The sequence below is a fragment of the Haemorhous mexicanus genome, chromosome 1 (assembly GCF_027477595.1).
Source record: "Haemorhous mexicanus isolate bHaeMex1 chromosome 1, bHaeMex1.pri, whole genome shotgun sequence".
In the NCBI taxonomy this organism is placed as follows: Eukaryota; Metazoa; Chordata; class Aves; order Passeriformes; family Fringillidae; genus Haemorhous; species Haemorhous mexicanus.
In genome coordinates this window covers 36491963-36505100 of record NC_082341.1, presented here as the reverse complement: position 1 = coordinate 36505100, position 13138 = coordinate 36491963, and the positions used below count along the sequence as shown (strand labels likewise).

General features: G+C 37.4%; 1 protein-coding gene across 4 annotated transcripts in view; it reads left to right on the top strand.

Moving 5' to 3' along the window:
* Window positions 1–13138, top strand: part of SATB1 (SATB homeobox 1) — a 91898-nt gene that overhangs the window by 34426 nt on the left and 44334 nt on the right. For all 4 annotated transcript variants that reach the window (XM_059846020.1, XM_059846037.1, XM_059846009.1 and 1 more), the window contains one exon: window positions 10981–11092. In XM_059846020.1, coding sequence (XP_059702003.1) covers window positions 10981–11092 — 112 coding nt within the window. The remainder of the gene's footprint in view (window positions 1–10980; window positions 11093–13138) is intronic.

Genomic DNA, 13138 nt, shown 5'->3' with positions numbered 1-13138 from the left:
GTTTTAATTTTAACTCATAATGATTGTAAAGCACCCTGGGATGCTTGCATGAAGGGCGCTACAGAAACCCAAGATTGTATTGTACTGTGTTGTAATGTATTGTATTATTACATGGTACTGGAGTTGGACCACGGACAATTCATATAGAAAGCATTTGAATACTTAGCTAAAGATGGGGGGGGGGGAAGATACTGTCTTTTCTTTCTTCTTTTCCCCCTTTTCTGTCAGTTATTTTATTAAACTAAATTAACATGGCAGTTATTCCCTAAGAAATGCCAGCATAATTTACTGCTGCAAAGGGGCTCAAAATGTAAACCAGATGATAAACTAAAAATAAAAAAGTCCACATTAAGATTTAATTGCACTTCCCTTTCTATATTATGTTCTTATGTAAAATACATTACAAAACAGTACATTCTTTATCACTTCCTTCACTTTTAACTGAATTTCATTAACAATAAAGAAATATATTGTCTATTTTCAGTAATGTCACTTGACAGTTAATCCCTTAACTTGATGTACATGTCTTTAAGATTTTTTTTTTTTTTTTTTTTAATAAAGAACACGATAGCACTGACTGGAGCCAAGTATTGCACAATCATGTGATTTGCAAGTTTCCCAGCTCGCAGCTTTGCCAGTGCAGGTCAATTCACACCTGCCACACTTATGCCATTCTGGTCCTCATGTTGCTTTTCCTCAGTGATTGTCAGAGGTAGAGAGAGTTGTGCATGCGGCTCCTTCCTTCCCCCCTCCCTCCCCACTCCAAATGTGTGGTAAACCTTGTGCATTGAAAGTGTCTGCTCAGGAATTAAATGGAGTTTAATTTCTGTCCATTAGAAAGCTGCGATCCACATCGCCAATTAAGCCTTCTATTTAAAGGGCGAGGAGATACGTATGTCTACATCTTAATCACTGCTGTGACTGGTTTGCAGAGACCTTCTCTGACTGGTTCAGTTATTACTAGCAGTGGTGGGAGGCACAGGGATCAGCGTGGTTATAAAACCTACCCAAAAGCTGAGCAAATTCTGTAGGTGCTGTAGCGTCACTGTCAGCAGATTTGAAGCTGAGGTACATCTGTGTTAGGGGACGCAGGGGTGTAGGCATAAAGATGAGCCAGGGAAAAATTACTTGCATTGGTAATAATTTTTACCTGGTAGGAGCTAAAGAAAACAGGACCCACTTGTTGAGAGGCAGTGCTCAGAGACATGCAACTCTCACCTTGTCAGACAGGACTCATTGCATGCCTTCACTATAATCATAACTTAGAAGAAAAGAGATGAGTTTCTCAGACTGAGAAAAACTCTGAAACCTTGCTCCCCCAGCATCACCACTTTTTTTTTTTTTTTTTTAATTAGTGATTAAGTTCTTCCTTTTTATATCTAAGACCCATGGTAGGAGAACCCTAAGGCAGGGGTGAGCTTTGTCTCTCTTTCCTTGGTCACTTCCTTAGGAACAGCACAAATGGTATCAGATTCTGCTGGTGCCTTGCAGCAGTGATCAGAGGACAGGTTTTTCAGGACAGTAGCAGCCTCAGATGTGCCTCACTTGAAGCCGTAGAGTAAACCGCTCAAAAGGGAAAGTTCTGTTCCCCAGAGGTGGGAAAGGATGAAACATTCTCCTCATATACACCTGTCTCACTTTTTTAAATTTTGGTTTTAAGTACTTTTGTACTTTTAAAGTAATTTTGTTTTTTAAGATTTCCTACACTGAGAACTTCTGTTCTTCTATAGGCTTGCACCAGAAGAGGGGAAAGTGTGCCTGGCTGTGCCTCTGTTCCAAGGGATTTGATAATATACAGTAAACTGTCAGGGAAAAGGATGGGCTTTGTGATGATGAAAAACTGAGACATATGCAAAGGACATTGGTATCAATGGCCTTTCTAGAGCCAGAGAGAAGATTTCAGCTCCATAAATTTACCTAGGGTGTTTGTATTTGAGTCAGTATTTTGGGACTTCCTTAGAATTTTAAGGGTTGTGTGTGTATTTATGTATTTATGTGTATATATCACAATAAAATTCCACCAAGATATATGTGCCAGCTTACACATTCCTGGGCTCCCAAATGTGTGTTCCTTACTCTGCACTTCTTGTAAGGAGGATTTTTGTGTGCTAAGTCTAATTCAGCTAATTTTTTTTTTTTTAAATTTATATATTTTAATGTTAATGCAACTCAAGAAAAATTTAGTAAATAGAACCCTGAAGTGCACATACATATTCCTCATGGAAAGCTAGCTGGAACATTTCTCTTTTGAGATACCTTCATTAAATCCTGGATCTTTTTATGAATTCTTCAGAGCGTTTACACTTCTCACAAACTCTTGCTAGTGAAAGATAGCAACACAGAGGCAAAACTAATACCTTGGCTAAAACATCTGCTTACAATGTCATCTTTACAATTTTACGTAGCAAAAGAATCCATAGCAAATTTCATACTATAAATTACTTTTCTCCTACTTTCTCCTACTTTTTGTTTTTCTCAGTTCAGAAAGAAGTGTGCTCGTGTGCTTTTAGCAGCACATCCCTCATAAAATTTGGGTCTATATGATTAAGAATAATCAGATGTACATGTGGTTCATAAAGATGCATGTGACGTGAAACAGTAAAACTGAGACTTTACTATTTAAACAAAGGATAGATAAGGGATGTTACATTTGGCACTAGAGGGGTATTTAAGCAAGCAGTCAGAAGCATGAGAAATGCACTCAGTAGGAGCAGAAATCAATGAAGTTCAAAAAGCTAGTCATACATTTAAAAAAAAGAAAGAAAAAAGGTACATTTAGAGGTTACAGAAAGAGATTACAATAGATGTGATGAAAGATCCAGACCAAAAAGTCTTCAGATAAATACTTGATGATTTCTCTACCTTAGCTACTGGTAACTTGGCTGAACTTGGAAATTGCTGGATGAAGTTCTAGGGTCTCATTTTATGTAGATCCCAAAATAGATGCTCAAAATGGCCTCTTTTGACTTTAAAAATGTGGAAAAACTTTTGTAGAAAATGGAAAAGAAATTAAAGGAAAGGCTTATCCTTAACACCAAAAGAAATTCAGCAAGACAACTGTTAGTGCTACTGAGTCTGATGACTTCTTGTCTGGACATTGTGCCTTAGGGCTCAACTTCATGCCAGACATCTGATGCTTTGCTTAGCAGAACAGTGGAATCTGAGAAGAGACTTGCTGAAAATCATGTCCTATTTCCCAGAAAGGAAATCTTCCTTAACGTGGTGGGTAATATTGAGCAAAAACTAAAATGAAAACAACCATTGTGGCTGGGTGAAGATAGTGCAATTATCAACATCTCTATCAGGAGTATGTATATACTGCAGGTTTGTAGAAAGTCATAGTGTACACGAAGCTGACTTTAATGCATTAATAGGTCTAAAATGTCTTGTATCACACAGAGCATTTGCATTAGGTTAGTATTTGAAAGGACGTTCATTAGGACAGCATCCCAGATAGGGAACAAGGCAGAAGCACTCTGACCTGGCTGGAATAGAGTGGTTGGAAAGAAAATAAGTCTACCAGAGAGGAATGCTGAAGGTGTCTCATATTTTCACCAAACCAGTCTGTAAGATCTCCAAGACCCCACCTACCTCTTTATTCCCATACAAGAAATTCTGGTTGGTATCTTGGATTATTCAGACTGTCCTCTTGATTTCTAGTTTCTCCTAGTATCCATTCATTGCATCCCAAGAAGAGGTGACTGCAGGTGCCCAGGCTTTATTTAGTACATAGCCTAGTGTAGCAGTCTTCTGGAGAGAGGCTGAGGCTGTCACCACACAGAACTGGTAAGGAGGGATGTATCTTACTGTGGTTCTGTGGACCTAAAGTCCCGCCCCGGTTAGAGCATGGCTTCTGGGTTTGTCTTCATCCAGCAGAAATTCTGTCTGTACCCCTAGATAGTGTTGTGGTGGGCACCAGTGGGAAGAGCTCCTGAAAACATGCATCCCCAGCTCAAGCTGAAAAAGAAGTTTAAAGCAATCTCTTCATTTCATAACAGCTCTTTCAATTGGATTCCTGGCTGAAATGGATAGCACATTTCTTACCCATGGAACTCTCAAATTTCAGAGCTCTGCTGGCAAAGGCTCTTGCATAATCAAAATCTTAGGTTGTATTAACTCACCCCTCAATTTCATTTTCATTCTGTGAAGTAAACCAAGAATTAACTTATTAAATACTGGTTATTTTGCATTCTGTATTTTATCCAAGTTGTTTTTAGAAAGGGTTTAGCCAGGACTTTTACTACTAAGTATCTGCCATTTACAAATCGTGTGCAGTAAAATTGGGATTCTTAAAAAGATTTGTGTTGGACATCTGACAATGAAGACAAAAATGCGTTATGTCTCCTTATCTTTTGTAGGTTGAGGTTGTGACTTCATTTTCTTTCTCTTTTTTTTTTTTTTTAGTCTAAGGCACTGTGCCATGAAGCTTGTAACGCAGTTATGAAGTTCTTCAAATCTGAATTAACATTTCCCACCTACCTATCTTTCTCTCTTTTAAGCTTTTAACCTTTGTAGATATAAGAGTAGTATCTTGGGAAGCAGCTTTTTATTTGAGCTTTATTTATATCCATCAGTGGGAGATGCTCAGAAAACATTGGGAGAATGCTGCTCTGTCATGCAGCAACTGGGAATTTACATTACAGAATGGTAAAAATAGTGCAAGGATCAGTTCCTTCAGATGCTGAATCCTCATTTCTGATTTTCAAAATCTTCCCATGTGTGGGTATATTTCTATCCATATATAAATATATGTGTATATATGTATGTATAATTTGGGTTCTTTTAGTTTTACATCTTCCCCCATTACACCAATGTAGCTCTACGTTTACATTAATACATACATTTATAATACTTAAAGACAACATAAGACAGGAGGAGGAGATAATTTCAGGTTTTCAAGGATAGGAGAAAGGAGGAAAGGCATACTAATGGAAGAAAAGCAGGTACCGTCACTGTAAATCTGCCTTTTATTCAGTTTTAACTTATATGGCCAGCATTTGCCATGCAGATCCTTATTCTACTGACACTGGCAACAGTATGGAGGTCAGATAGCCATCCAAGTGCAATGCCAAAGGCACAAACAAAAGTTTTTTTCTTCTCTGTCCATCTGTGGGTTTTTCCCTGATCCTACATGTTTGTAGGGCATATGACAACAAATTCCATTGCATTATTTGCTATAGTTCAAGCTAATGGACCAAGGAATTTAACATAATTCTTTGTATACAGTTAAGCTGTCCGTGTCAGGACTTCTTGCCCAAAAAACAGCTAGTGGCTGGATATATTTGGTCTGCTTTTATTCAGAATGGCAGATGATATTTCTCTGCCATGCCAGAACACTAGGAACAACATTTTGCCCTGGTTGGGTTTTTGCAGTACGTGGGCTGGCATAGGCTCAGACAAGCTAAAATCTTTTGATTTGGGGATAATCTTGTGTTATCTGGTTGGGGCTTGAATGTTCCCTTCTCATTTGAAAAAAGGTTAAAGTGGTGCCTCCTGAGAAATAAGCACTCGTAAGAGTTCAGCTTCTGTTAAAACTGATGCTTGCTATTTCCACGCAAACAAAAGCCACTGATAGTGGCTAGAATGGGGGAAACAAAGTTCCTCTGTCCTTTATGAAAAGATCCCCCCCTTCGTCTGCCCCCAAATCTTTAAGTTCTTTTCTGCAACTTTATCACTATTCAGACTAGGTCTAGGGACAAAGGCTGATAGCTTTTCTCTTTTACTTTTTTTTTTAAAAGCATGTTAAGTTTGCAGCATTGGAACATGCCTCCCTGCTGGTGTCTAGGGATGTAAAGCAGAGGATTTATGGGAGACAAAATAGAATAAAGTCTTAAAAGTTTGGCTTTAAAAAATGGAGCCAGTGGTTTGACAGATTGTTCAGTAAATGTTCATTTTATTGAGAATTATAAAAAAGGTGCTTAACGCCTCTGTACCATTAATATAATACATTAAAAGGGTACTGTCAAGATTAGTGTTTCAGCTCTGCAAATTGACTGTAGGGTTTATGGGCAGCACTGTTCGTACTCTGCTTGTAAGATGAGGTATCCTCTACTTACCACTTTACAAAACCATTATGTTGTTACAAGGCTTTATACTGAAAAACTTGATAAATAGTAAAACGTAAATAAAATCTCATTTGAAAAGTGAGAGGATAGTTGCTGCCTGTCTTATAACCAGATTTAGCAGATGCGGGTTTGAATGTAAAACAGTTGTGAAAATAGCCAGTGTCAAACTAGAGCAAAATTAAACTTGTGGGGTGTTCTGTTTTCAGTGTCTGTCATTGTTGAAATACTCCATTTCAAAAGCATGCATTCCTTTCTACAGAAAAAAAAATCAGATTCCTTAGCTGAAATTAATTAGCATTCAGAAACCAGATAGCATGTTTTTGGGTATTCATGAGATCTCTGTTTGAAAAAATGTTTTTAACTTGTAGAAATGTGTTGCAACACACAGATGGGAAGAAAAAGAAAAAAAAAATCTCTTTAGCAAGCACTGTGTGTAAAAGGAATATTACATTTTGCACGCTCCTGATTACCCTGTGTAAACAGTTTTTGACATCTGTCTTTATAGTTTTCGAGGAGAGGAAGACTTTGTTAAAAGAACCATTTTTATACAGCAGTCACCATTTCAGTCTTGCTTTACCTGTATTATGAAAGCAGATGGTCTGCATGTCTTTTGAATATTTATAACTATCAAAAACAATCTCTTGCTATTCACCCTTAGGCTTATGAGATGTCAGGACTGTTCTGGTTGAAAAAAAATCATCTTGGGTGTTTACAGAAAGGGGATTACATTAAGCTGAAATGACTATACATTTTCCAGTTTAATATTTGTCCATCAGCTGTTTAATCGTATTTAGATAATTGTGTAAATAAGTTGTTGCAGCCCTTGCCCCTTCCACTGTGCAGGCTTGAAGCTTTAAACACCAATGAATGAGTTGCGAAAAAGCTCAGATTTTTTTTCCCTAGTTAAACAACCTGGAAGGCCTAAATAAGTTTTGGTTACAGTGCTTCTTTTGAGAAAAATGTTTAAATTGCAAAGGAATCCCTGATATCTAATTCAGCCGAGTTGTTCTAGGAAGCTGCTGTGTCTGTTACTCTCTCTTAAGTCTGCTAGCATGTATTTGCTCTGTGTAAATACTGCAGCCCAAGTACCCCTTCATGAGGCATGAAAACAACCTTATTCTGCCCATATAAAAATAATTTTAAGGTTATTTAGTGGAAGTTTTGGGACTGTGGGGGTTAAAAGCTTTTTTGACTGGAAGCTGAGCAATCACTGATAACAGATTTTGCTGTGGTTGGTTGATTTGGCAGAAAAGCATGAACAGTTTTGGTTTAGATGATTGAATTAACCTGATTAACATTGTTTTTGTTGTTTTGCAAAAAGGACAACAGTATACTTTTAGTGATGATCGAGCAACACTTCACCTGGTTGAAGAGCAGTGTTAGAGGCAATGACTCAGAAATGCCTCCCTTGAAGCACCTGCAGCGGTGGCTGCGGCAACGAGCCGGCATGAAAGGCTCGGGTCCTTCCCATATCTTGCAGGATGCACCTTGCGTTAGATTCTGGCACAAAACAAAAGGTGTCTGATGCTACCCATTTTATTGGGTTTCGTTTGATGGGCATATGAAACGATTCCTGCTTGAGATTTATGATATTTCCCCAGGGAGTTCCCCAACTTCTTTGAGAAAAAGATGGTGTCTGGTATTTAATCTTCCAGAGAAAATGGGATTTGGTTCAATCTACGCTGGGTGAACCTCAGCTGAACCACAGAACAAATTCTACCCCTACCTTCACACAGTTGTTGGATGCCTAATTATAATTAACTTATTTGGCTAAAAAAAGAGCACTTGGGCTGCAGCAGATGGTATCATTCCAGAATAGTGGGATTTCTGTGAAGGTGGCACCATTTCAGATGAGATCTCCCGATTCTCAGAACATGACTGCAAGTGATGTGGCTGGGGGGAGGGAGATATGAGAAAGGGAAAAGAGGGAAATTTGAGATCTTGAAGGCTCACAACTTACTTTCATGGATAAACTACAAGGAGATAAGATTGCCTGTCTGTGACCAGTTTTTGCGCTCTCTCGATTTTCTTTGCAACATGTGAAAAAGAAATCTGATTATGAGTGATGCATGTGATGCATTAGAATATTTGTATGATATATTTATATTCGTCATCCTTGTATGGGGAGGGCATCTGCCTCTGTGCCTCACAGATAAGGAGGATATGTGCAGTAGTACCAGGATATGATGTGCTTCAAATACAATAATTTTGATTTTGAATATTGATAATTCAAGACATGGGGAGCTCCTCATTTGTAATGACCCAGGTAATATGAAAAGCATCAATATGCCTTTAGTCTAGATAGTGAATCTCTGAAGACCACTAACTCATGGGGTTAATCTTAAGTTTTAGGCCATAAGCATACCAGACATTTATATATGTAGATTGGTATTAAAATGTACAAGAATTCTATAGCAATAGGAAATTTCTATAGCCAAGTGCACCTCTCTGCACGTTTCTGCAGTCCCTGATGTGACTGCACGTTTGATGATAATAAATAAAGAGTAGAAACAATGAAATTCAGTGTTGTCAAGATATTTTCTGAGTTAACAAGGTAATAATATTTTATCTGGCTTGTAAAATTTTGCCTTCAGTGAATTAGTAAATAAATCATTGATTCCTCCTGATGAGGATTCTCAGCGTAGGTAATATCACTTGAATGTTTGCATGAAGTGTTCTCAAAGAAAATGCAGGATAATTTTGATTTTTAAATGTGTTTATAATGTCTGTCTTTTTTTTTTTTTTTTTTAATCTACTTTGAAGAGCAGGAATGCCTTCACAGTGTTAGCCATCAAAGCTTGAAGTTCACATTGTGTTAGAGAAGCTAAAATTCCCAGCAGTGTTTCTTAAACAGACCAGTCCCCTATTTGGTTGTAAAGTAACTGCATTAAATTTATTCCTGAAGAAGCAGGGGATGTGTTGCAAACTGCCATGTCATTTTGTGTATTGTTTTTGTAAAATTACATGGAAGAGAGCACTAGGAAATCTTAGACAAACATCTTCAATAATAGGTAATTTACTAAAATTAATATATGTATTTTCATACTTTAAGTTAGTTGGGCAGGAGAATGCATCTGAAAGGGGCAAAGTAAAATAAGAGAAACTCACCTTGAAGTCTAAATGACATCTGCAAAATACACATCAGCTGGTGTGGGATGATGGCCTCTGACAGGTGCAGTTCCCCACTTTGCACATACAGATCCGCAGTTTCTGCAGCAGTCTGTGCAGTCATATAATTTGCCAGCTCAGATCCACAGGACTTTTAAAATCACATCTTATGTATCATGTGTCCATGTTTAAGATGGTTTAATCTATAAAAGAGCTTAAAAGATAATTTTGTACATATTAAACCTTAAGTATACTGCTTTTATACTGGAAATTGCAATTGGGATCAGCTGGGCTTGGTTCTGGTCTTTCAGGCTAGACTATTAAAATTTCATTCTCCTTTTATACCACTGACAATAGACTTCTAGCTAGTTTCAGAAATGCCAGATTAGTATCAAGAAATGGCAAGAATTTTGGTGATTCAGAGAAACTTTAAAATACCTGCCTGGTGAGTAGGGGATATCCACATTTGGCATAAATAATGCTGCCTCACTCTAGGAGTTCTGAGCCTCCACGAACTGCTTGCTGCTGAGCACTGCCTTAGAAAATGGTTATAATGAACTTCACTAAGATCAGTAAGGAAGGTACTTTTTTGTCAGAAACTGAATAAGCCTTTTAAAAGAAGAAAAAGTAACCTTTTTTGCATTTCTACTCCGGGCTCTTCCTTCCAGTGGCAATTGTAGTTGGTGTAACAAAGGGTTGATGCTCTAAATGATTCTTCAGACAGCACAAATATATCTAAATGTTACATGCTGAATAGTGAAAAAATGTAATAATCAAGGCTTTGTCTTCTTGACTGTCATAGCTGTTTTGATACACTGGACAATTCTTGTAGTTAAGCCAAAAGTAACTACTTTCCACATAGAAATTTAAAGGGTGGCAAAGTTCAGTCTGTTGAAATTATATTTGCTAATTTTGTTGTTCATACATCATATACTGAGTATAATTTTCAAGTTGGAGCATTATCTCATTTTGCAAGGCTTAGCCTTAATTGATTTGTAAAAGAATGTACTGGAACTGAAAGTTTTATGCATTGTAAATTCCACTATTTTAAAATTGGTCAAAACTGAGCAGAAGGTAAATTTCTCACTGTAGCTATCTGATATCTCGAGAACCTTTGAGAAAAAAATCATCTTGATCTTCCTTTGGTCTATTTTACAGCTAATACTCAGTTACAGAATTAGACATGACAATAAGCTTTTCATAAGCCTGTTTTTGCAAATGACTTAAAATACCCTGTTTAGGAAAAAACAAGGGTTCATCTTGGGCTATTAGATACTTATTTTATTCTACTATAAACCCCATATTTTATCCTATTCACAGGTCATTCAGATAAAGTTTTATCCTATGATTTTTTTGGTGTCTACTCTGTGATATGTGGCACAGAGGACCTGGGTATGGGTAACTTGGGTCACTGCTTGCATTTGTAAAGGCAGTGTAGGAATTGTATGGCTGTGTGGGTGTGTGAAGGGTCAATCAAATTTAAAAGCAGAAATAGGATGAACAAAATTCATTTTCAAGATTAGCATCTTCTGTCCAGAGCCCATCCCATTGCATCTTATTTCTTGGTCGATAACTTTGTTCTTCCCTGAGTACATCTGCTATTTTTGCTCCCATTTCCAATATACCTTGGTTTGTTTTCATGCTCAATTAATGAGTTTTTTAAAAGGCTTTGGATGATAGGATTTAAAATGCAACATGGTTCTCAAACTTTAAAAATATATTGGTTCAACAATTGAAATAATTTGTGCTTTGACTTGTACTGCTCTGTATTACAGATTTTTTTTTTTCTTCTCCCCTTTTCACACAGAGTATGATTTCTTCCATTGTGAACAGCACTTACTATGCAAATGTCTCAGCAGCAAAATGTCAGGAATTTGGAAGGTGGTATAAACATTTCAAGAAGGCAAAAGATATGATGGGTAAGCAAAAAAAAAAATTGCCTTGATGGTGGTTACATACCATTATGTGTCACATTGAGGTCTGTCACAGTCATATAAGAAGCCAGTTCCCTTCACGATAAGTTTAGGATGCTTTTGATGAGTAGATGTAGAAAGTACATATATAGTGAAAGAATTCATTTAAATAAATATTTGCTGTTGAAACAGCCAAGCTGACTTGGGTTGCCAGAGATGTAAAGCTGTCATTCTGTAAATCTAGAGATCTTCTACCACCCAGAATAATTATTTAGAAAACCTGTTCCTGGAACTGTGACGAACTGATTTTTTTAATGTATGTATTTTTTTTCTCATGCTGGCTAATGTATATTTAAAGAAACAGGCTTCTACAGCTATCACTACCTTCCAGCAAGAATGCTGTAATTTTATAAATTCTTTCTCTAACCTTGGGACCCTAATTTCAATTAATTTTAACATATAGTGGTTGAGACAATTGTTTGCTTGTTGTAGTAAGCACATTATTTGCTTGTTGTAGTAAGTAAATTATTGGAGAAAAAAAATCTATCAATTCTGTGATACCTTTTATCTTTCTTAAACCTGTTCAAATAATTTTTAACACTTTATGTCAAAAAATTTCAACATAGATTTGAAAAGAATGGAGAAATAGGACCTCAATTTGGATTGAATTTTGAGCTTGACTTAGCTTTCAGTGTTTGAGGCAAAATCATTCATCTACCCAAACGGATTCCTTGCCTTTTATAGCTTAAGGCTGTAATGAAGACAATGCATCACTTTTGTGATAATTGCTTGAATTACTGTTCCGAGTGAATGGCCCACTTGGGTTGATCTCTACTTTCCCTGAGTGAAAAAAGGCAGCTTCTTTCCTTAATCTGCTTTGTACCTCCTGTGCAACATGGAACTCTTGGAACCCTTCTTCTGAGACCACCAAATTTAGTGGGAAGACTTTACTTGGTTTCAGGTGGTCCATGTGTGCGGCAGCAGAGTGGCCATATGGGCAGTGACCTTTCTACAAGAGCCTCTCCCACGTCCTTTGCAGCAGTGCTCATGTATGGGGCAACCCCTGCAAAATTTTATTTATATGGTCTGCCAAGACAGGTTCATCTTCCATTCACTTGGAGTCAGTGAAGCCAGCGAATAGAAAATGTGTGTGTATTCTTGTGGAAAATGGTGCTGGCAGAAGAGGCAGCATGGCCCCCAAAGCCACCTGTGTGAGGGGTAGCAGAGCCTCTGCTTGGGTATTGATCCAGGCTATAGACACCAGAACTCTCTGCAAAACAACTAGCTTGCTTTTTATTTATCAAATTTCTGCCTGTGATAAGATAGGGTAGGAAGGTGGGGATGCAGGTGGGAATCCAAGTGCTGATTTCTTCATCCAGATCTGATACTTGTGGAGGAAAGGATGGCCTTGCACTGATGACTGTTAGTGAAGATCATAACTACTGTGAAAAGCTCAGACACTGCCTTTAAAAGAAAAAAAAAAACCCTTACTAGTATAAGAAAAAAAAATTGCTACAACACTTTTGTGAAAATACTGGACTTTTGGTTTTTAAATAAAGCTTATTTGCTTAAGGCTATTTCCAGACCAGAGCTGCTAAAACTCTAGAATAAAAAAAGTTACAAATGCTGATAAAAAGGAGACTCCTTCATATCAACCTTGAGTTATTTTATATTGTTTAATCATGCACAAGAGGGGAACTGGAAGAACTCTTGTAGTTTAAAAAACTGTGCTGTTATTTAAAAAGGAGGGTGTGTCAAAGACAGATGAGTTAATATAAGAAAAAAATTCAACCATGTTGCAAGTCACTGAAAAAAACCATGCATACATGGTTGCAAGATAAAGCAGCCCATCTGTGTAATTTACATAAATTATACTAGTTCCTAGCAGTCCCATACAATTGATGCAGCATCTAGAAATTAGCAAAGCATAGGGAGGTCTGCACCTCACCCTGTTTATTACAGATTTCCAGTGGCTGGGAACTGCAGATGTCATGGCAGGCACCTCATGGGAGGAGCAAAACCAGTCACTGGGGTCTTCTGTCTCTCTGGCTG